This window comes from Vanacampus margaritifer, chromosome 13 (assembly GCF_051991255.1).
Source record: "Vanacampus margaritifer isolate UIUO_Vmar chromosome 13, RoL_Vmar_1.0, whole genome shotgun sequence".
Lineage (NCBI taxonomy): Eukaryota > Metazoa > Chordata > Actinopteri > Syngnathiformes > Syngnathidae > Vanacampus > Vanacampus margaritifer.
In genome coordinates, this window is record NC_135444.1 from 6,432,302 (window position 1) to 6,457,569 (window position 25,268).

A 25,268-nucleotide genomic window follows, 5' to 3' on the forward strand; every position below is an offset into this window, starting at 1 on the left:
TCATCAGCAAGTTCTGCATAAGCCTGATAACAATCCTGCTGATTGGAATCAGCTTGTGTTGGAAGCGGGAAACCTCCAAAACCTGCAGGGCTGCAGCCCCCGAGGACCGGAGTTTGACACCTATGAAATAGAGAGTTACCGAGAGCCTGAAGGACAGCAGCAGTAACAGCAGGACCTCCGTGGATATGGAACTCAACACTGTCCTCTCCTGTGAAACTGTGAGGGGCTGGTAACATTTAAAAAAAGACACCATAGTAAGAGACTAAATATAAATGTCTGATTTCCCAAATGAGGGAGCAACATTCATCCATATTCTTTGGCACTTTTCCTCATTAGGGTCACATATGATATGAAGGACCAGCAACATATCCTAGCTGACTTTGGGCAAGAGGCAAACTACACCCTGGACTGGTCGCCAGCCATCACTGGGCACAAATAAACAATCATTGACACCTATGGACAATTTACAAATTCTTCAAATATGCATGCGTTTGGGATCTAGGAGGAACCCATATGTCTGAATGTGAGCGTGAATTGTTTGTCAGTATGCACCCTGTGATTGATTGGTGACTGACGAGTGCTAACCAGTCCAAGGTTTACCCCAACTGTCTCCCAAAATCAGCTGTTATAGGCATGATCCTAATGACTCCAAGCACTATAGAAAATAAAGGGATATATCTTATTTGATAGCATTTGTACAAAGGGAGAAATAATACAATGAGGAATCAAAATCAGATGTGTGAGTAATGTAAGTGTTTTAAACACCTGGGAACCAAAGGACAAGCCCACGGTCCAGCACCTCTTTTGACTGGGGATGTGTGATGCTCCTTAACAATGCACTGCGAGGCACAGGCAGTTTGCGTGTGAGGCCCGCCATATACCTGAGGGCTGTAGCGGATGCAGGGCCACTGATCCGTACCACAGCAACCCCACACTTGCCATGGCCTGATGATAATGCAAAGATAGTTTCAGCATCAATCAGTGCAGGAGGGACTCCATCGAAGGAGCTCAGGTGCCTGAAGAGTGGAGTCCATCTGATAAATAGGGATAATAGATACACTGTATTGTATTCAGTCCATATGATAAATGAGAGACCTAACATATTAAATTGTAGATTATTAATATGTCGAATTGTCAATAAACCCGTTACAATTAATTTGGGGAGGACTAAATTGCTGGCAAACTGTACCAGTAATTATTTAATTTTAATTTACCTTAATTCAAAGTAAAGATAAATATATAAAATGGCTGTACTTGTAATACTCACTAGCACTTAAAAGTTTATTTATGTGTTGCTTTTTTCTACGTTTACACGACGGAAGGGGGGTATAAACATCACGTTATGACGCCATAACATGTTTTAGCTTCCTCTGTGATAACAGTCAACAAACGAAAAGGAACTACAAACCTTGTCCTAAAGATGTGGACTGTGGCTGTCCTTATTCCGTGATGCGCAGACGATAGCATCGTGATTAAAGTAACACAGTGCAGTAACTTTCTGCTTCCCGTAGAACTTATTCCATGACTGTAAAACGACGGTGGTCGAACATATATCATGTATGGAAATGACAAACTCTATGCTCATTTTGACCCATTATGTTTACACATGCATAGTGAAGGTTGCAGCTTCCTTGCTGATTTTGATTGGTTAATTTCCTTGAATAGTGGAAGTCATGAAGTTCAATTCGTTTAAAAACCTGTCAGTTTACAAACGTCCCGCCTACTGTACGTCTTTAAATTCATTCCGGACTACTCGAGGAGTGCGCGTTGTGAGCCAATCAGAAGTAATGTCGTCACAGAGCGGCCATCTTGGGACAGAGCCGCTGCTGAACTTCTCAACCGATTTGAATTTTTATTGTTCGATATAACACAAGAGATGACATAAACAACGATGCCGAGTTTTTTTTAATCTGTTTAAAAATTATTCTATACCTTTTTAAAATCCAGCCTGAATCATGTCCAATCATATCATATCCAATCCTTACCACCAACTACAGCAAGCGCACCCGAGCAGTCTTCTGTCCTAAGATGGCCGACCAGTGATGATACACCGGCTCCGCCTTGAACCATCGAGTGTTTTTATAAATATCTTTGGACTTTCCAATTGTTTTTAACCTGATTTTGTTGTTCAATCTGAACCATTACATTTTATATGAAATAACAGGTGTGGGTTTATCAATTCAATGCATTGTTCTTTTCTTTTTCTTTTTCTTTTTTTTAATCAATTGTGTATTAAAAACTTAATTAAATATAGTTTTTGGTCAATTTATGTAGGTGCAAAACTAAGTGAACCCTGAGCTGCATTGTTTAAAACAAGCAGTCAAGTAGGTTTAGGTAGGACAAATTGGTAGCTAAACTATCCGCTGAAATGGACCAATGAAATGAGAGGTTTAGCAAAGAAATTGTGCATCACTGACTGAAACAGAGACAAAACCACGTCACTTTAGTCTTACGTCTTACCCAGGTGAACCCATACAGGTCAGTCATGCTGAGAGGAAGAGAAATCTCAGGGGACCTCAGGAAGTGGGTAGTGACAGCACATCTGTCTGAGGAAAGCTATAAAGAAATCTAAAAAAAAAAAAAAAAGAGCTTCATCATTCCACTGTGAAGCAGATCATCTGCAACTAGAGAACACTGAAAATTACTACAATCCTGCCTAGAAGTGCATGACCTTCTAAAATATCAGCAAGAACCACAAAAAAAAGATAATTCAGGTAAAAAGCCAACTCGCACATCACATCAAGGGATTTGTAGACCTCTTTTGTTGCATCTGAGACACATGTGCATGCTTCCACAATCAGAAGAAAAGTAAATCGACAAGGCTTTCATGGAAGGCTTGCTAGGTAGAAGACTCTGCTCACAAAAAAAGATCAATGCTGTCCATCTCAACTTTGACTAGTGGACTTGCAGGGTGGTGGTGCCTCAATTGGTAGAAGCAGGTCATCCAATGACAATAGGTCCGCACTTTGAATCCCAACTCTGACTATCCGCTGTTGAAGAAAAAAAAAAAGACAACATTCCACATGCCCACAGGTGAGGGACATATAGCAGAGACTCTAAAGAAAAAAAGTCACTCTTAAGAGTCAAACAAGGGTTGGGCCTAGGGCTTGCATGTAGGCTGTACTATAAAACACTGCATCCAGGGAATACACTGTGTACATACCAAAGATTATGACCTAAAATCCAGAAGTAATCTTCACCTTGCATCTCAAAATAATTTATAGCCAGCTGCCCTTTGTGTGTAAAGAGTATGGCAGCTTTTACCCAACAGCTGTTGAAGTGGACAAACATCCTCATCTTCAACCACTATTATAATGTTACACAAACATTGGAATAGAACATAGTGTAACATCAGCTGACTGCCACGTAGCCCCCAATACTGTTTGTTTTAAAGCATAGTCTATATGTTTACATAAGGTGTCAACTTGCCACTTTTTTATTTGTTAGGTTGTTTGTTAGGCTGTTTGAACAAACATGACAAAACACTCCATCCTGTACGTATCATGAACAGGTATTTCAAGTTCATAAAAAAAAAAATACTTGATGCCATACATGACAAATATTAAGGTTTAAAGTTAATACATATGTAAATAATTTTAAAGAAAAATAGTTTTTGGGAATTTTCACTGTGGTTTTTAATGATCAACATGCATACAGAAGAGTTGCTGGAAATCTTGAGAGGTTTTAATCATATGTGTCTTCAACAGAATAAACAAATGAATGTTTCCAATTCACAAGTATTGATTGCCTTTATCAAGACAATGATGCTTGACTTTGATTGACACTTTTATAGAGGTATCAATTTAATAATATGTTTATTAATGTGGTTGTAGTTTGAAATGGTGTGTATTGCACCGATAGAGTTCTTTGTTATTTACAATCTTCATTCATTTCTTTTCTTGTATATATATATTTCCCCCCCTACCAACTATAGCAGTTAATTCTACCAAACATAACACAATGTATTTCATCTTTTGGATATTTTGTCAAAGATCAATTACTAAAGAACTGATGAGTTGTATAATAAGAGAAGCATGCTAAGAAATTGGTAACAATAAAGACTTTATCAACGTGTACTTGACTATAATAACGAAGTAAATTTTTTATTAATTTAATTGTAAGGGATCATGTACAGAACACATTAAACTCAAGAGAACAGATGCTCTGTGCAAGATAACAGCATTGTAGTTAATTTATAGATGCCGTCCCTTTGACGAGTAACAGAAAATTAAGAATACAGTAGAAAAGACAAGTTCACAGAAATAAGTAACGGTAAACTGTAGTCTTCCCTCACTTCGCGAGTGATACGTTCTACGTTCCGTTGCGATTTGCCAAAATATAACCTCTAAAGGCCACATAACATGTAGGACGTTATATCGGCCCATCACCACGATGAATGCTTCCACATTTTCAATAGGCTAAGTACTTTACGAGGCGAAGCCTAAAAAAATACACTGACTGAGTAGACTCTCAGTCCGTGTATTTTTCGCGGCTTTGCTTCATAAAGTACTCGCCGAAAATACAGAAGCACTCGCCAAAGGGTGGTTTTCCGTCAATGACGGCCCAATGTAACGGTTATCAATTTTAACCCTACACCTCTTTTGAAGAGAACATTTTAAGCATGTTAATGTTGACCACACTATCCTCTGTGAGTGAAAACTAATGAATGGGCCCAAACTCATTTTGTCTGTCAGTGTTTCCCAGGGATAAGCAAGGAGGAAAGGAGGACAAAGAAAATGGCGCTGACTTATCTCTCAAACTGGAGACGTGCAGGTGCAAAGCGGAGTTAATCTAACACTCTGTGGAGTTGATCTAACTCTAGGGGGATCACCTCTGTGAATAACACCTACTCTGGATGTCATTTAACTCTGAAAAGATTAAAATCACACTATGGGAGTTGAAATGGACTCCCACAAATGTAACTGCAATTTTGACTCTCCAAGTTTTGATGTGTATTTAGTCTATGACCTTTGATTTCTCATTGGGAGCTAATGCCTATTTTTCCAGACATTAGACTACGTGGTGAATTGTCTGTCCTCAAGGTGTGTGTGGCCCAGCCCCCTGTCGCCCCCTACCCTCCCCCAGCTTATTTTGTCCCGCCCCTGTTGTCATCGCGGGGTAGCTCTCGATCGAACCACGCATCCTGTTCCACAGTCCCACCGCTGCACCATCACAGACAACCTTCACGTCACTTTCACACTCTTTGAACCCCGAAACTCCACCGCCGCGCCGTTCCCATGCTCTGCCCTCACCCTGAGATGCGACAGCCCTGCTCGAGCGCCAGGAGAATTCCCACAGCACGCGTCGCTCCTCGCGGATAGAGAGCATGCCCGACGCGGGGACGCAAGGAGCCGCAGCGTCGGTGGCGGCCGCTGCCGGCGGCGGCGGCGGTGCGACAGCGGCCGGCGACGGACCCGAGAGCGGCCGCCACCGTCACCGAACGCAGCAGGCAGATGCAGAGAGGCCAGAGACAGCTGCTAACCCGTCGCAAAGCTCTAGCTCTGGTGTATTGGGTGAGTGTGGCCGGCCGGGACGATGGGAGTGTTGCGGGCAGGTGGATTGTGGGATGGCTGGAAACGAGACGAGCCTCAGAAACCTCGAGGCACCCTTCTTTTGTCTGCACCGTGCTGCCTAAAATTAGCACCAGATTGTACTAGACGTCTGTAAAACAATGACTTTCACCTGTTCTTGTCGCTGCTGACTGTTTATGTCCCCCTACTCGTATGGAAAATGGCCATGTGTGAACAGTACAGTAGTCAGCTTTTGACCTTCCAGAGTAGACTATGTTGTTTATTGTGGTGGATCACACAAGAATTGATGTACTTCCACTGCATTTATGGGCTTGGAAACCGTCCATGGGATGGATCACTTGGGTTTTATTTAAAAAGGAATTTGGTTCTACGTGGTAATTTAAGCTCTTCTCTCCCTCTTGGTAATCAAATGTTTAGCAACTTCAGTATGTCATCCAGGGATTTCTCAGCTATGCATTGACTGGCTGTGGCTGTGTCTACTTAATTGTTATTGCCTCAGTGCTAGTTTGTATGTTGGTTAGCAAAAGTACTGTATGTTTAGATTTTAACGCTACATTTACTTTGTGTGTTTTATAGGGTTGTGAATTGCCTAGTACCTGGCGATTCGATTCGTATCACGATTCATAGGTCACGATTCGATTCGATACAGATTAATCCTGATACGAATCTATAAATTGATTATTGCGATCATTTTTAAACTTAAATTTAGAAAATACTAATCAGTAAACTTGTACATGTACACTGTAAGATTTGTATGAAAATGTATTTATTCATCTGAAAATTCAGGCTTGTAACTGAGCCACTGCATTTAACAAACAGGTTGCAGTCTGTTTCATGTCTGAACAGTACTGAAATAAAATATTAAGGCTTAATGTTCCATTAATATAACATTCTTCCATGCTTAATGTGTGAATCCTAACCCTAAGTAAGACGTTTTGTTGAATATTCCAATTAAAAAATATATGTTTAAAAATAGTTTCGGCCGCATATCGAATCGATTCAAGAATTGCGCGCTGTAATATCGCAATATATTGCCGAGTCGATTTTTTCTAACACCCCTAGTGTTTTATAATCCTTATCACATTAAAATAGATTTGTCTAATTTGGCATTGCCGTGTCAAGTCTCCTCAATGACACTATGAAAGCACCTGACCATAGCAATCTTTGTAACAATAGCACATGATTTTCCAAATAGACCAATATTAGACAGGGTCTAGTTTCAGCTATGGAGCCAGGTTTGTTTCCTGTGTGAGGGCTGCAACCTGCAAGTGCTGCTGCAGAGTGATGCAATGGGCTGTGAGTGCCTGTTGGAGGTAACCTGAGAAGATTGCTGCTGACTGAAAGAGTAGACTGATGTCATCAGGTTGAGGTGGCGGCACCCAGTAGTTTCCAGTATACAGTAGTGCCAAGCTGACCTGAATCCCACACATAGTTTAATATGTGGAGGTCAAATGTACACAAAATAATTAAAAAGGTGTTAAAGTTATCTCAGTGGTGTATCTTATAGGCAGGCTGAGAGGGCTAATTGAAGTGTGTATATGTTTTCTTTTTTCCTAGTTAAGTTCCTTCTTATTTTGTCCATAGATAACATCCCATCTGTCTCCTAAATTGTTGGTTTGACTGCCATCAACGTGCATGGTCGAAATGTGTGCGCACTGCACAAAGAGAAGCTTTCAAAGACACTTGAAACTTAATGAATGAATGTGCAATGCCAATTCTGATGCCCTTGTATCGATACGTGTATTGTATTTTTTATTTTTATTTTTTTTCTGGAGATATGTTTTTCTTATTTTTTTTATTGAGAGCTCAGTATTGTTCATTCGGTAATTTTACCGATTCAACATGTCATCATCATTGCTCTCTCTCTCTTTTTTTACAATTTTTATTTTTTTTTACAATTTTTATTTTGTATGTGTGTGTGTGTGTGCGTGCGTGTGAGTGTGTACTCATTAGTTCACCTAAAACCTATTAAAAATCCCATACCGTTTACCTAAACCGAATACTTTAGAATCCAGCTAAAGTCCTGAGGTTGTCAGGAGACCCGAGGAAGGATCAAAGAAAATAAAGGAAAGTGAAATCCAGCACCGACCAGACATTACCTACTACCCACCGGGTTACCAACCAGAGTCTTTCACCAACCCCAGAAACGTCTATCATCGATACGTGTATTGTAAAGAGGGCTGCAATGATATATTCCTGTATCGATTTTTTTGAGCCTACGCCTAGTATTGAGAGTGATGGATACGGATTGCCATCATGATACAGTTTCTCATATCAGCCGTGACATGTCAGTACCGTCCAGGACTACCAAAGCCTGGTAATTTCTCCAATTGAGATTTTTGGGTGCTGCCTGCAAGGACTTTTCTCACTGAAAGCTTAGATCATCGCCTCTTTGCCTCCGCTTTGTTTTCCTAATCCCACCACAGTTGACTTGGATGGCTTTGAACCTGTATTCCTACTTTTGACACACAATCACCATTTTTCTTCCCTTCAAAGATTAATTAAGAGGCCATCATGAGAAAAAAAGCAACACAAAAATCTCAGCAATTAGTTGGGGTTTCCTCAGGGGCCACTGTTGTTAGAGAGAGTCTGTGTAGTGAAAATCAGGTCATGTCATTTGTGGATGTCCAATTAGCTATCTGAGATACAGTGAGATACATACAATTAACGAAGAGGTACAATTAGGTCATGTTTCAGATAGGAATTTGGATCTCTATTCATTCCTCTAAGTTAATTCCGGTGATGACCTTGTAGCTCATGCAGAGGATGCAGAGTTTGGGGTTTCAGCTTCTGTGGGGATGCCAGCTCAAAAGTTGTCACCTTTAGTGTTCATGATTTTTTTTGTGGTAAATTGGTAATTTAGCAAAACAATGTTAATATTTATTTATTTATGTTTTTAAGAAAAATATTTGTAGGACAGCCCGGTAACAATTTTTGTTTTAATAATTTGTGTTCTCGTCACAGATTTTGTTCATAACTTTTATGGACAGAACTTCTCGGTGCAGCCGAGGCGTTGAGGGGGTCCAGTTTGGTGGCCTCAACATTGCATCTCTGCTTTTTGCAGATGATGTGGTGCTGTTGGCTTCTTCAAGCCCTTGATCTCCAACTCTCGCTGGAGCGGTTCGCAGCCGAGTGTGAAGCGGTTGGGATGAAAGTCAGCACCTCCAAATCCGAGACCATGGTCCTCAGTCGGAAAATGGTAGAGTGCCCTCTCCGGGTCGGGCAAGAGATCCTGCCCCAAGTGGAGGAGTTCATGTATCTTGGGGTCTTGTTCACAAGTGAGGGTAGGTTGGAGCGGGAGATCGACAGGCGGATCGGTGCAGTGTCTGCAGTGATCCGTTGTGGTAAAGAAGTAGCTGAGCCGAAAGGCAAAGCTCTCGATTTACCGGTCGATCTACGTTCCTACCCTCACTTATGGTCACGAGCTGTGGGTCGTGACCAAAAGAACAAGATCCTGGATACAAGCGGCGAAAATGAGTTTCCTCCGCAGGGTGTCCGGGCTCTCCCTTAGAGATAGGGTGAGAAGCTCGGTCATCCGGGAGGGACTCGGAGTCGAGCCGCTGCTTCTCCATGTTGAGAGGAACTAGTTGAGGTGGCTCGGGCATCTGATTCGGATGCCTCCTGGACATTTCCCTGGAGAGGTGTTTCGGGCATGTCCCGCCGGCGGCGGCGGCCTGTACAACCCAGGACACGCTAGAGAGACTATATCTCTCGGCTGGCCTAGGAACGCCTTGAGATCCGGTCGGAGTTGCTGGTTGAAGTAGCTGGGGAGAGGGAAGTCTGGGCTTCCCTGCTAAAGCTGCTGCCCCCGCGACCCGACCCCGGATAAGCGGTAGATGATGGATGGTCGGATGGATAATTTGTGTTCTTAATGACAAGAGAGTGAGGCTTGTCTACTCCAATATCTCATCACACTCCTCACCTAACTGGCAGCCTTTTATCTTTTGTGCCTCATTTGTCATAGGAAAGACTCTTGATTTATTTAAATTGATTGGCAAATGAATAATTTTGTCTGTGCAGTAGTTGGGAAACCATCATGGTCTTTAAAATTTAACATGCTCAGTTCCTGTTTAACAATTTCATCAGGAGTGTTTTTCTTTGTCCCTTAAAATCAACGGTGCATTGTGGAGTTGCGGTGCATTGCCCCTTTTTACTCCCGACTGGCACCTCTGGCCTAAAAAGTTACTGCAGCCTCTGTGTCAAGCTTGTGCACAGTGTGCGCTCTTTGTTTTTCTTCAATTTTCTTGGAGTTTGGGCTGTGGTTGAAGCCGGCGTCTTGATTTTTTTGAGTTTCCCTCCCAATTGTGTCGTATGCTAGCTAACACGACAGCTTTGTTATCGCTATGTTACCAGTACCACTTAATTTCTTGTCTGAGCAAGACTGTAACTAACTATTACAATCATGTCTATGGGGACGAGCATGAATGACATCACGTTCCACCCCTCCCGACCCATAAGAAACTGTGAAACTGTGTTCGGGGCATACTGAAGGGAAGATACAAGCTGATAGGCTCAGTCACAATTAAAAAGACAGGGCTCTTTACACTCATCTGAGCATTGGTGGAACATGCATGATGTCGAAAAATCTTTATAATTAACATTTTAAACTCCACAATGCAGCTTTAAAGTCATTGAGGGTAATGTGTTCAGAAATGTTTGAAGTCTTTAGAATCATTGCAGGATGATGGGGCGGCATATTTGAAATATTCCCCCCCCCCCCCGGTTTTTCTCTTACTCTTGGGATCTGCATGTGTTTCACCTGCAATAATGACTTGCCTAGTGTGTGCTTTTGCATTTGATAGCTGGATTGCTATTACTATTAGAAATTCAAACCATGAATAAAATTCCTCCTGTCTTGTATTTTTATCTGTTATCTTTTTGTGTGGGAGGAAATGGCAAGCAAGTATTTTTCTACCTGTAATGTGCTGGTGAACTGCAAGTTCATTTTCTTGTTCCCTAACCATTTATAAAATGTAGCTGTGTACAGGTGGTAGCTAGTAAAGCTGCTCAAAAGGAAACATATCGCCTATGTGTAGTCCTTTCGGACACAGCGGTGTGATTCACAATGTGGACTTATTTATAATCTTAATGCCCGATTATGTTAGTTACACTTCACAGTCAGCAATATGCATTGGAAGAAGAGGAAAGCAGAGATTTGTTCTCTTGACTTACTTTCCTTTCCTACCTCCGCTTTGTTTCTGACAGTTCGAGTCAGGTTCCTTGTCACCTGGATCGCTTAAGTACAGTAGCGCAGACTACAGGCAAGGCAGAGCTGAGAGGGAGAGCGGCACATTGAATTTTTTTTGCCCAGCAGCAGCAGTCACATGGAGCCAATGGCTTTGCATCCTCCCACAGCTCTCAAACGAAGGGGCTGATGTTGTGGAATGCAATGTGAATACAAGCAGTGTGTTGCGCCCTAATGGCTCCCAAATTAATCAATCTCTCTGGTTGGATCTCTAATTGCCTCTCTCATAATTTCTGTATTGCATGCTCCACAGAGAACTTCTTGCCTGTTCTAAGGGAATATTTGAGACTGGTCATTAAGCTAATTTGGAAACTATTGTGCCAGTTGATAACGCTTATATTTATTACACACCCATTGACACTAAAAGTGTACAGTAGGAGTTGTTCAGTGTGTAGTAAACATTGTTATTGCTACAATCAATTTAATAGATTTCCCCTCGTTGTATTTTATTGGAACACATGCTATTTGTAAACTGTTTTCCCCCGCTTATTATACATATTTTTGCAGAAACCTGTGGTAATAGATACTGCCGTCCCATTATAAATTATGAATGCTGAATTGATGATGTTGTCAAAGTTGAAATGTCACTAAATGAACCCTTCCATTTTTCTTGGCTAGGACTGGCACTTATGAGCTCCAGTGGTTGGATGTTTGGGCACTCGCCACCTGCGCCAAACAGCAGGAATGTGTGTTTATATGCTGCTGAGAACATGAATTGAGGACTACAGTCATACAATTCATGTCTGGACTGGCAATTTGCAGTATATGACATACAGTCATACACTACATGGTTGACATCAGTCTGTAATGATACACAACAATACCAATATTTAAAAGTGAATACGTGTTTTGAAATTTGGGCAGAGCTATCTCCTTGTCTTTGAAAAGTATAAAGTTCTAATCAAGCATTTGATGTTTTTCAGTAACCTAATGAAATCTCTTCTGAGTTTAATTCGATTCCATATAAAGCTTAAAGTATCAATGTAGAGTAGACACAATTCTTAATTTTTGGACAAACTTTGCATTGAATATTACTTATGTTGGATGATAATGTTTTGATGAATTTTACTCTTTGCAATAGTGTTTGTAAATTATGTAAAGTGTGCTGTATGCTTTAAAAACTGAGAAAGTAGGTTGTAATTTGGTGTGTCTCTGTGGTAGCACAGTAAGACAAATTGATGAACCTTTCAGCATGATGCGGAAAATTCTACAACAAACTGAGAGCACAGACGCACAGAGAGCGTGCCTGATCAGTAATGCTGCTGCCAAAAGCAGCAGTTTTTTTTTTCCAGTTCTTGCTGGCTTAGTTTCTAAAAATCCACACAGCGATGATGGCACACCTGCGTCACAAACTACAAAGTGCTGTTCAGGAAGTTGCAAACCCCTCTTGAAGATGTGATAAAGCATATGTTGTGCCAGTGGTGATTTATTTGCCCTAGATTCTCAATTTTGAATGGTTTAATTGGCACAGATAATGGATCTTTTCCTTTAACCACCCAACTTCTAAGTTACCTTTAATGTCCTTATCTGGTTTCTACTTTTCTGTTTTCTTGCCATTAAGTTGATCAAACTGAAGCAGAACATGATGCCGCACAGCCTGTGGCTTAATATGCTTGACGCACAGATGGCATGCTGCTTTGTGCAGAATTATCTACCATGTCGCATTGATTGCATCTCTGATTTTAGACTTCATTCAATGCAATCAGAGCAATTTCACAAACCATCCTCCTCCTTCTTCTGTCATTGGTGTTGTGGAGAAACATGCATTGGGTCAGCCTGTGGTGTGTTTATCCTGTGAATTTTTTTTTGTAGTTGCTAAGCAAAGCCAAGAGAAATCCAAAGACCAGGGTGAGGAATGCTGTGTGGAGTTTCACACAAGCCGTTGACAGCCTCCAGAGATTGAAACAGAGACGTACAGTTTATAATTGGAGAGGAGATGCTAGATAAAGATGAACAAGGGACATGATGACCATGATGCACCGAGATGTGTTACAAGTTAAATCAACCCATGTTCTGTATTGCATATTATCCTCACAAAGGTTGTGGTTGAGTTGGAGCCTATCTCAGGTGACTTCAGGCAAGAGGTGGTGTACAGCTTGGACTGTTTTTCAACTTGTCAGCCATTCACCAAGGCACTTTTACAATATCTTTATCAAAAATTGTGCCTTGAAAATGACAATACTGCTCAACGAGGTATTCATGTAGCAATATTATATAAATCATTATTACTTTTAAATTAAATTGGTCCTGGAAAGGTAAACTTATTAGTTGATAGCCGTTTTATGGTCAGTGTAGAATCAGAATCATTACTTGTCAGCCTCTGGTCTTTATCGCTGACTGAAGTGTGTCTGGCGACTGATTTATATGCAGCTCTGCAATGGGGTAAACAAGACATTAACATTAACAATAGAGCCCACGGCTGGAGATGACAGATAGATACAATCTTTGCTCTGGCTTTTCCTCTCTCCAAAATGAGGTCTCTCCAAAATGAGTTCTATGAAAAGTAATTTTCCTTTTCTAATCACTTCTCCTTGTTCATGTAGAAGCTCAAAGGTTGGAAGCATTTGTCACTAGGCGCCACAATTCACTATGTACTGTTTGATTTCACTATAAGCCACAACATGATTTAACCTTCAAATGTGGCCATGATGCAAGGAACAGCAACAACAACATAAAAACTCAAAACTTATGACTCATCTATTTTATGTCACCTCAAGTGACTTCCAAGGCAGGTTTCAGTCAATCAGCAACTTTTAGTAATTTGTGTTGGGGTTTTACATGCATGAAAATTAATTTAAGTTGTTACTGTTTACAATTTCACAACTAACAGCTGAACAGATGTGCAAAAAGTACATGCAGTTTCAGGTGTGTATCTGTGATTTAATTTTTTGAGGGATATTTTTCATCTTTGTTTAGTACAGTGTTTATTGCTTATTATGCTTGTTCTAATTAGCAAAATGAGAGTGGGAATATTTAAAAAAACATTTGGATTAGGGCTGTCAACAAACTACGGTAATCTTTTTAGAATAGATTATTTGTTGACTATTCTATCAATTACTCAGGTACGCTGCAGTCCTTTATTTTTGACCTTTTTATTTTCAAGTGTTCCTGTGGCGTTACATTCTTTAGGCATTGATGGGGCTAACGCAGCAATATTGTGTAGTTTAGTAACTATTTGGTGTCTGTGTCTAATCTTGTATTTGCCCAAACAGCATGCCCACAATCCCCCTGGTTAATTTAAATGTGCGGCACCATGTTAGGAACGGACGTGACATCATTGTCTGGGCTTTTTGTTTACCCACCAGTTGCTATTGAGTGATACGACAGATCGTTGTTGTCATATATTTTCATTTATTGTCATATATAGTGCTTAGAGGCTGGACTTCAAATCCATAATCACTGTTTTTTAAAAGCATATCGAGTACACATACTGTATGCGCTACGCGGTAACAGCAACTCAGCATCAACCTTTATTTAAAGGTGCGTTCGTTGTTACTTTTTTACTCACGACTGCCACCTCTGGCCCAGGGTTATTACAGTTTTGGATATTTGATTATAGTTAGTTTTTAATTTAGTTTTTTGTTTTGTTATTTTTAATTAGTGTTCAGGGTGGCTGTCTTAGTTTTTAGTAGTTTTTGTTATTTGAAAAATGCTTAGTTTTAGTTTACTTTTAGTTAGTGAAGATACAAGCTAATAGACGCAGTCGCAGTTAAAATGGCAGGGCTATTTGTACTAATCTGGGCATTGGTGGAGCATGCATGATATAGAAAATTTTTTAACATTAACATTTTAAATTCCACAATGCACCTTCAGCTCATTTGCTCCCAAATACGTATTTACACGTTTTTTTTAAAATATTTTTTGTTAATGCTAGAACATACTGAAGGCTTTGATGCAGCCTCTGAACTGAAGAGAATGCTTGAAGCAATGAAAGTTATTACAAAAAATACCCACCCCCAAACTGCCGTAAAAGAGAACCCAGTCTGATCTCCCTACCATCATCCATCCATTCTCTGAAGTGCTTATTTTTTTGGACTACGGTAATTTTACATCCATCTGCTTGGCATAGCAAGCTGCTAGCATGCGTTAAGCTAGCCAATGTATTTTCGTGTCTTCTCCGGCGTGCAACCGGCCATACTCCTTTCATCTGCTGCTGTTATGGCGTGAGGCAACTAATGATTTATCAAGGACAAAGCCGGTGTTGATAAACTGTCTAGCTGGGCTTCATTGCCTGCTTAACAGTTGAGTTTAATGTTCGATAGCCGCTTCCGTGTTTTGCTGTTAAATGAAGCAGGGGCTGTCATACCCATGCGCTTCTCACACTATATACATCATGTGAGACGTGTCTGTGTGTGTGATATATGACTAGAATCTGGAAATACTCATTCTGCATTTTTACGCTTTGCATTACGCTATGATCGATTTTTTATAAACCAGTCGGTTGAAGTGTCCATCAGCAACAAACACATAAAGGGCCAAACAAGGGCATTGCAAATATGGTTTTAAAATGATTAATTATTGTTTCGAGGCATGATTTCAATAAGGTTGAAATGGTCAATGTATGAAGAAATTGATATGAATATAAACTGCATATGTACTTCTTAAACCACCTTAGAGTATTTGCACATGAAATTCACCTTGCTTGTTTGAAGGTCTTGGAATGCAATTGTTTTCACTTAAAGAAATGAGCTTCTTTGCATGTACTGTATCTTCAGAGGGTTCATTTACATAATGGCATGACTTAAACTGTCACATCAATTGCATAGTTTGCTTTGCAGTCACTCACAACAGTAGGCCACTATCCTTGCCACTTGTGTTCTTCTAAATATGCTTGTCTCTTTTTACTTCCAGTCAGTACTGTATAAGTCGGATATTCTTCAAGTTTTTTCCCCCTGAAACTCACTGAGATAAAAGAGTCAGAGGAAAAACTGCATTGATCGTCTTTAAGCTTCTTTTCTGAAGGCATGAGGAATCAAAGCTGCCTTAGTCATCAATGGTGTCTTACTCTGCCTGCCATTGAGGCTGAATGGAAATGGGAGGAATGATGAACTAATGCACAATAATTACTGGCTCCTCTGCTTATTGAGCTCCATCCCTTTCCATCTACAGAGGCTCACGTAATCACACAGATTGGTTAGGTCAGCTGTTAAATTGCGCTGAAGTCGCTGATTTGATTTGATTTTGTTGTTACTGCGCACAGCATCATTTCTGATGGCCTCACTCTCACGGTAGCAGAGGCTTTGATTATAATTCAATATAATTATACAGGTTACATTATATTTGTGTTTATAAAAAATCATCAATGCATTTTAAGGGGGTCAATTATAACATTAACTTTTCGCTATTCACGGGTCAGCCCGGTCCCTGTCCTCCACGATTAGCTGTACTATACTCCACTGTACTTAATTTATTACAACAGTGTTTGTAGCATAAACTTGAAATACAATCGACATCGTTCCACTGTGCATGTGCAATAAATGGTAACGTCATCCACTTTAACACATTTTTGAAAGACAGTCCAGTCCAAAGGCTCAGAGTTATGACCTTACAACATAGTATTATGAGATTAATTGGCAAGGCTTAATTTATCTGTATATTTGTCAAACGCCATATAGGCAAAAATATGGAACCGCTACAGATACAGGAATAGGAAATACAACTTACCTTGAAAGACAGAAGTGACACAGAAGTTCACAGGACATTGTTCAGACGTGTAATCTACATTCTTTGTTCTTGTGAGTTCATTAGAAATCCCTTCCTCTGCAAGTCTGCCAGTTGCCCACTATGCAAGTATGAGCCCTATTTGCTGGACAAAGGCGGCTATTCATTCTACTGTCTTCCTCATCACCACTTGCTTTTTCATAATGTGTTATCCCCTCCTGAGAATATTCGATTCAGCCTGAAAAAGTGTTCAATAGATTGAACACAGACACGTTTTTTTCACACCTGAATAAATACAAACAGCTCCCATTTCCTTTTCACCTCATCTTAATAATACAGTATATAGCACAGATAAATCACTCATTATTTTTAAATGCACTCTAATAAACCAGCTGAATGAAACAGAATTATGCAATAAAGATAGGAAGATGGCTTTAGTGATACGGCACCTACTGTATAATGTTATGTGAGCACTGTGGCTGTCCTTTTGTGGTTCTTTTGGTTTGGAGTCATCCATCCATTTTCTATGTTGCTTATCCTCATTAGTCATGTGTGAACTGAACTGACTATCCCAGCTGACTTATGCCAGAGATAGAGTACAACCCGGACTGGTTTATTATTATTAACATCTTTAATATATTTTTCAAATCACTCCCCTAGCCATGGCACAGATATGGGGTGGATACGAGTACCCACTTTACTGTAGCGGTGAGCTATGCTGTGATTGTCCTGGCCAGCTTTCCATCACATCCTCAAGTGGAGATCTTCTTACTGCTCCTTACAAATGTACCTTGCACGCGTCAATCTCCTGCATGGACTCCATGTGTTGTTGACCTTGCACCTCTCTGCACTGAATTTAAAGGGAACAAGATGAGTTACTTCCATTGGCTGGGAATCAAGTCGGCTGTGTTCATGCCAACAACGGTGCAAATGCCCGAATGTAACTGCGTGCGCCTGTGAAAATACCGAAAGAAAGAAAAGTCCACCCATGAGCACAGTTAGACGCGCTAGACTTGTTCTTTTATCCGCTCGTGCAAGAGTGGCTGTTAAATAGACTGACTTAAGAAAATACAAATAAAAATTCAATATTTGTTTGCTGCTGACAAACTTTTGCTCCACTATTCCGATCAAAAGACGTTTATCACCGAAACAATACTGGCAGAAACAGGATGTTGTGATGACGTAAGAAAAAAACGTGACCGGCATGATACTCCACTCCAGCACAGCTGTGACACTAGTGAGGATAAGTGGTACAGAGAAAAAGATGGATGTATGAATGTGGGACACAGAAGGCTTTTACTGTTCCTGTATTTTCTTGAGTTTAATGTGAGTCTAAAACCAAAGAACCAAAGTAGATCGCTTGAAATGAAAAGTAGGCTGAATTCCAGACACATTGAAATACCCTATTGAGACCCACCGGGAACCAGTTTTCTCACTTGATGGCTCTAGTCCTAAAATCGAGATTGTATCATCATCACCTTCTTTATATACTGTACATTCAGATCTCCAATGGTCAAATGTGATGCCCTTTTCTTGCAGCTGTTTCACCCCAACAAAACCATGAAACAAGTTGTAGAACCGATAACCCTGCTATGTGAAGGCTGATTTACTGAAGCTAACTTCTAAGCTGTCTTCATCTGTATGCCCCACCCCATTACCCCACCTCTATTCCGAGGAGCTGTATTTGCAAATAATTGTGAGTGACCACATAATGGAGAAGAACGGCAGAAGAGCTCGCAGAGGAAATATAATTCACTGCAAATAGATATGCAAGCAAAGGTGGGCTAATAAAAGCTTGACTGGCAATGATGACAGAGGCAAAAACAAACAACAGGAAAGGCGTTCATACATATGGGAACAAATATTGAGGCCTTTATATGTTCATGTGTTGTCACATTCTTCCAAACCAAACTCATCTAAGCATCCTTTAGGGGACATTGTATTGAAAAAACATTCCACAAAGTGTTCCCATAAAGTTGGAGGCATAAAAATATATTTTATGTCTAGGGGGGCTAAAAGATTTTCCTTGGGGATTATCCTGTAGTGTGGAGTGTGTCAGAAGTGATTTTCCCTTGACCCTCTTTTGTGGATTACTTGATGCAGCCAAGACACACCCAGATTGTACCTCTAGCGGCCCCCACATAAATTGAGCTTGAGACCTCTGATGTAAAGTGTAAAAGTAAAGTGTTAACATTAAGTATATTGGTATTTTTCCAAAGTATACCCATGTCAATACATAAACTAACTGGCGTGGTAGATGAAACTAAATTGTTGCAGTCACACATTGAGAGTAGACACTTGTCAAGCAGCCTTACACAGCAAGCAAGGACTTCAAGATTGGATGACCTTAATAATTATACTGTTTTATCGCTGGCTTTACCCTAATTATCTGCCACTTTCTACTATCTGAGGCGCCTGGATGCGTACACGTACCTGCACGGACACCAGGGTTGGGAATCAAAAGCAGGTTCCTTTTTATAGCTGATATTAAGTTTCCATGGGAATAAAGGCAGTTAACAAAACATTACTGCTACGACTAAATCTCACTACCTCTATGGATAGTTTCCAGCTTTCAATATTTTGAAAGATTGCCCGCTTCACACCCATAACCAACACTTCACCAAAATATTCTAGATAATGGCAATAGTTAATTTGGGTGATAAATGGGTTATTTAAGAAAAACTATTGTTCAGCTCAGACAGTGCTGATAAACTGAAGCAGTCTGAAAGCATTTAAAGTGGTCTGATGGCTGCTACTGGCCTGTGGGTTGCCCACAGCAATGAATACAGGACTCATTAGAATGGCTGTCATGCCACCATGCTGTCTGCAGCATTTGAGCCAAGCCACGGTGTGGCCAGTCACGTTTCAGTATCTGTGGGTACTTGTCAGGATTACAAAGTTAAATACCACCAAGCTATTTCTTCTGAACGGACTGTTGCAATGTTGGAAAACGACCTTCACAGGGGAAGAGCAGCGGGAAGCGGATAAGGTTGTCAAAGTCTTTTGTGAGTACAGAAGCAATTATTTTTAGAGCAATGATCTTGTCCAATGTCCAATTTCAACTCAATAATTTTTTTCCCTCCTAATTCTTATGACAGTATATTCTGGGCAGGTTTTATTTATTTATTTTTTAAATGTGAAATAGTGATGTTAAGTTTATGTTTGTGGTTTTACATGTTTCTGTCTTCCAACACACCTGAATCTAAACGTTAAGATTCTTACCAGGTTAGCTGATTATATGAATCAGGTGTGTTTGGAGGACGGAAACATCTAAAACCTGCAGGACTTCGGCCTTTGAGGACCAAGATTGGGGAAGCCCGCGGTATGATGCATGTAACATAAAATATACAACTGACGTATTCTTTATGGGTTTAAAAATATAAATTTTATGTAGTTCATTGTTTGAGAGTTTGGGGCACGCGGAAAACATAATGGTGTGAATGCCTAATTATTAAGTAATGCAATATTGGTGTATTGCATAGACATGGGGTCTGCAACCTGGGGCTCTGGAGCCACATGTAGCTCTTTAGTCTCTCTGTCTATATATATATAACAGGAGAGGGACTAAAGAGCTACATATGCATTTAAATTTTTTTAAATTAAAGAAAAAATTACTATAAAATGTCCATGGTTTTACCAAAAATGTTAGAGAACTATAGCTATAAAATGTCAAAAAACAAACCAAGAAATCCCCAAAAGTACCTTAAATGTACACAAAACTGCAAAACAAAAGTCAATTTTTTTATTGTTGTTGAAAAAACAGAAAATGTTTAAAAAGTAACTATAAAATGTCCAAAAACAAAAAAAGGAATCCCGAAAATTAACATGTAATATAAACAATATTGCCACACACACAAAATAAGTCTGAAAATGTATTTACGAAAACGCTGGAAAGACAATGTTAAAAAAAATAACCATAAAATGTATTAAAACAAAAGAAATCTGGAAAATGACCATAAAATATCCACAAAATTGCCAAGAATGTCAGAAAGTTGATAGCAAAAAAGGCAGAAAAAATGTCAAGAAATAGCCATAAAATGCACCAAAAAAAGGAGAGAGGTAGAAAATTACCATACAGTATGTCTATAAACTTATCCAAAATGTTGGAGATTTGATAGAAAGGCGGAAAAGTCTAAAAATGTATGAAAAACAAAGTCCGAAAAATTACACACAAAAAAATCCAAAATGGAAGATGAGAAAGGAAGAAGAAAATGAATCTCAAAGTAATGGATGCTGCATATTTTCCTGTTATAGTTATAGTTATATCTAATTAGTTTTGGGCCCTCAGCAAATTAGACTAATACAATGTTTTGCTCATCACAATGTTCAAATGTTTTGCAGCTTCAAACTGAATTTTTGTGATTTATTTGGCCTAAAATAACTCTTTTGACAGGAAAAGTTACTGACCCCAGGTATAGACATACCCCAAGGTCAGCACCTTGAGTTGCATTTTAATGTATGAAAGGTGCTATATAAATAAAGTTTGATTTGGTTTGGTCATGTAGTCATATAAAAATGCCATAAATCAAGCTGTCTAAATATTGCTAAAGCTCGGTTTTTCACAGCTCTTTGAATGTGCTAATTATTTTCTTGTATTACTATTGAGAGGTAGAAGAGTGGCAACTCCCTTTGTGACTCCGCTAATAGAGTTGTTTTGCTATATTTGGCAGAGGTGGCTGTACTTAATCACCCCTGTTGAAGAGATACTGTACAATAATGACAGCGCAGCATTGCCTCCACCAGTTCGAGGACCTTCTTTCCCCAAAAAATGAAGCAAGCAGCAAAGTCACATACAGTAGTAACAGCTTTTCACTGCATGCTGGCGTTCTTCTCACTACTCACTGCTGCGATCCAGGAAGCTGATGCACCAAGTAACGGTGCATTGATGCTTTTTATGTGTTTTACTGCATTACTTGCTTGCAGATGGTTTATGGCCTTGACCTTTCTCTCTTTGTGAGCACGTGTGCGTGTAACTGTCCACAACTTTGTTTTGGACAATTAAATACATGTACTGTATATTTCTTTGGGCAGTGAAGCTTCATATGGAACAGACACTTTCTCTCCCTCTAGGCTTGTATTCATTATTATTCAAGGAATTCTATCAAAACCAAAAATATAAGCTGCATGGTGATGATACATCAAGGGAGTGCGCAAGCAGAAATAAAGATGTGCCATTTTCTACTGCTAAAACGTTAGAATGGTCACATTAAAAGCATCTGTGGTTGGCTTGACACAAAATAACCTTACGTAGCTCTTGATGAATTCTGTCAATCTTATATTATGAGTGGCTCTGATATTTAAATGATTCCAGTCGAAAGAGGGTTGCCAAATTTATGAGCCATATCCACTGTGTCATCGTAAAAAAGGTGACCCACTCTCTGTGTTTGTCCCTCATTTCTGCTTTTGTCACCCACGCAGATAAATTGTTTGGAAAGAGGCTGCTGCAGGCTGGCAGACACGTCATGTCTCATAAGTCGTGGATGAAGACGGTGCCCACAGAGAACTGTGATGTCCTCATGACATTTGCAGGTCAAACAAACACACAAACAAATGTTTTTCTATAACATGCAAATGAGTACATTCTTCATACTTTAACAATACCCTGCTGTGCAACATAATATAATGTGTTTTGACAATTATTGACCAGTTTTCAACCATAATGAGATTCACATGCAATTTCCATGTCTTGCAATCACAAATGACCTTTCATATATTACTGTAATGGTAAAAATGATGATGATGATAATGATGCTACCACTAATACAGTACTAATAATCATAATAATAAAACTGAAAAGTGTTATAGATTTCAACACAACTTTATGTCAATCTCAAAATAATGTGTAAACACCCAGTTATTATTATTATCACATGAATGAAATTTCTCTTACTAAGGATGTACTTTAATTATTTTTTGCTATAACATCATCACTATATCAGTGGCATAAAAAACGTTACTATTGTTTATTGTGTTAGTTTTTGGGAAAGCATATCATCCTGAAAATTTTATTATCTTGACAGGCCTATTCTCATAGCAATAAAAGTATTTAGATAATTTTAAAAATAACATTTTCGAAATTTAGGAAGTCTAAATAAAAGTTAGAGGAACATGCTTACCGCTTTATCATGTGTCTTGGCCTAACTGAAGGTCACAGAAGAGACAGAGAGGTTTGTTGGTGAATCACTTAACCCCCAGCTGCTACTTGAGCACGCAGGGATAGACAGACTGACGGAGTATTCAGTAGCACAAAGGTGTGTGCAAGGGGTTAGTTGAAAATGTATTTTTATCTTTCATCTCCATCACAGATACTACAGATGACCACACGTTGCTATGGCTACTGAACCACATCCGGCTGGGAATCCCAGAGCTCATCATCCAAATCCGTCATCATAAGCATACGCACGTCTACGCATTCTTCGTCACTGCCACCTATGAAAAGTAAGACTGCAAAGACTCTGACGGTTTCTTTTCGTAACCTGGGACAAAGTACCATGTTGGTCTACTTAAGTGCGGGTTCAAGAGACAGTACAATATGATTGCTCAGAGCCAATCCAATGCTCGATCTGTCCGTCCATCCGTCAGTCCGTCCATCCATCCATCCATCCATCATTCCTACCGTTTATCTTCTTAAATATGAGTCTGTCCCATCTGACTTTTGGCAAAAAGTTAAGGACTGCAAGCCTCCGTTTTTTTTAATTTCTGTGAAGCGAACGTGCTATCCACGGTTCTACCTTAGATGTCAACAAGTACTGAATTTTAAATTACCAATACATACTTAAATATAATATGTAAGGGAAATCCGCCCAATGAATTATTAAAACAATAATGGTTAATTGTTAAATTACTAATCAATTGACTCATTAATTGAAGGAGATTCAATCCTAATATTTAAATGAATTTTGAGTGAGCCTGCAGAGCAACACATCTATTTTTGATGATTTTTATAAGGATAACAGAGGAGAAACTCGTTGAATCAATCATTAAAATGAAGGGTGTACCCTTTTTACAATTTTGTGGGTTCTCGGTTTAGCTTAGAGGTTAATATAAATTGATAAAACACACACACAGTACACAATCAGGTTTTGATTTTTGTGCATGTTTATTTTATAATCCATTTGGGAAAATCTACTTGGAACTTAAAAGAAGCAGTAGGTCTGTGGGGGATGCTATTGGGCACAAATCACAGTTATAAGTAATGCAATTGAATTTATTAATACTGAAAAATGTCACAATGATATGGGCTCCCCAAAAGAAGTACTCTTTAAATTAGAAGTGTCAATTTTTTAACATGATTTTCAGAGAAAATGTAGCCTAACTGAACTACAGCTTTATGTTGCCTCATTGGATCATTGGGTGTTTTTTTTTTTAAAGGCATACTTTTTGCCATTTCCAGCAGTAAAATTAATATTTTGTCCATATTTTTGTAATTTGATAACTTCATTATTTTTTATTGTTCAATTAATACAAAATTTTCCACTTGCTGTCAACTAAATATGACATCACCTGTGCTGAGGAAATAGGTAACGACCAATCACGGCCCAGCTGTTCTGTCATGATTGGTCGTTACGTGTTTCCTCAGCACAGGTGATGTCATCTTCAGTCAACAGCAAGTGGCAAAATTTGTTTTTAAAGTTATTAATTGTCCATGAAAATTAATGAAGTTAGCACATTAAGGATAGACCAAATATTATCTTCTTACTGAGTCAAGTATCCCTTTAAATGAATTAAATTATGTTCAATTCAAATTATCCCTCTAGTAACTTGTTGAACCACAAATATATATAAAAATTGTACACATAAAGTTGCATAATTTAACTGAGCTTTAGTTTAGTTTTGGTTGGACTTTTTGTGTGACGTAATTTAACACGCGCGACAACCAGGTGGAATGTTGGTTAGCATGTCCGCACCCAATCTCTGAGTTTTGGGGTTCGAATCGCTGCTCCATCCTGTATGGAGTTTGCATGCATCCTCATGCTTTCAAGGTTTTTCTTCAGGCAATGCGGCTTCCTTCCACATTCCAAAAACGTGCATTTTAGATTTAGTGAAGACTTTAAATTGTCCCGAGGTGTGAATGTGCGTGTGAATGGTTGTTTGTCTATGTGTCCTGAGGTTGACTGGCGACCATGCCAGGGCGGTCTTGTCGATTTCAGCAAATATAGGTTCCAGGTCAAGTGTTAGTCAGAAACACTGCTGTTTTTTTTTGGTTGTTGTAAATTATAGCCATGATTTATCATGCTGTTATATTTAGCTGAAGCTCTTGTAAGCACAGCCCCTACCTAGCTAATCATCATTGACGCTGCTGTGATGTCTCAGCACTCCACAGCTTTCCTGAAGACTGCTTGGCTGCAGGTTATTTAAAGTTTCCCTCCATCTGCACCAAGGCGGAACTCACAATTCTTTAGTGGTCACCAAATGAGGATAGAAACATTTTACTGTCAGTGCCGACTAAGTGCATATTGAAAACACAAGCCAAAAGGTCAGAGTGGCACGCACTTTTCCATGTATTCATCTTTGCTGACTCTTAGGCCAAAATAGAATAAGAAGTGGTAAAAAGGAATGAAGAGGGCCAGAAGTATTCTAGTGGTGCGGCTGTGGTTCAAATGCAGATAATGGAAAGGGAAGACGACATGTGAGGTACCGTAATGCACTCGGAGGCTAGAGGGACCAATCCCTGAAAGTGTACCAGCGGGCTTTAGATGAAATGCTCAAGGAAAATGATTCTTGTGTGACGCAAGCTACTCTATCGCTCCCTCTCTTACTCTCTCTCTCTCTCTTCCTCACACACACACACAGAACAAATTGAACACATACGGAGCTGCTGCTATTGAGAT

General features: G+C 39.5%; 2 protein-coding genes across 6 annotated transcripts in view; one reads left to right on the plus strand and one right to left on the minus strand.

Moving 5' to 3' along the window:
• The window catches only part of gtpbp3 (GTP binding protein 3, mitochondrial), a 31,554-nt gene extending 28,987 nt beyond the window's left edge, over window positions 1-2,567 (minus strand). For 2 of the 4 annotated variants that reach the window (XM_077584707.1, XM_077584708.1), the window contains exons 1-3: window positions 1,409-1,620; window positions 766-1,034; window positions 140-226 (exon numbers count right to left, since the gene is read on the minus strand). In XM_077584707.1, coding sequence (XP_077440833.1) covers window positions 140-226; window positions 766-1,034; window positions 1,409-1,557 — 505 coding nt within the window. In that variant the 5' untranslated portion in view covers window positions 1,558-1,620. Of the gene's footprint in view, window positions 1-139; window positions 227-765; window positions 1,035-1,408; window positions 1,621-2,460 lie in introns of those variants that run through there. The other 2 variants (XM_077584710.1, XM_077584711.1) reach the window with 2 other exon arrangements.
• Window positions 2,568-5,129: 2,562 nt separating this feature from the next.
• ano8b (anoctamin 8b) overlaps window positions 5,130-25,268 on the plus strand; it is a 41,541-nt gene continuing 21,402 nt past the window's right edge. For both annotated transcript variants that reach the window (XM_077584258.1, XM_077584260.1), the window contains exons 1-3: window positions 5,130-5,513; window positions 21,856-21,966; window positions 22,743-22,875. In XM_077584258.1, the coding sequence (XP_077440384.1) occupies window positions 5,327-5,513; window positions 21,856-21,966; window positions 22,743-22,875 (431 nt within the window). In that variant the 5' untranslated portion in view covers window positions 5,130-5,326. The remainder of the gene's footprint in view (window positions 5,514-21,855; window positions 21,967-22,742; window positions 22,876-25,268) is intronic.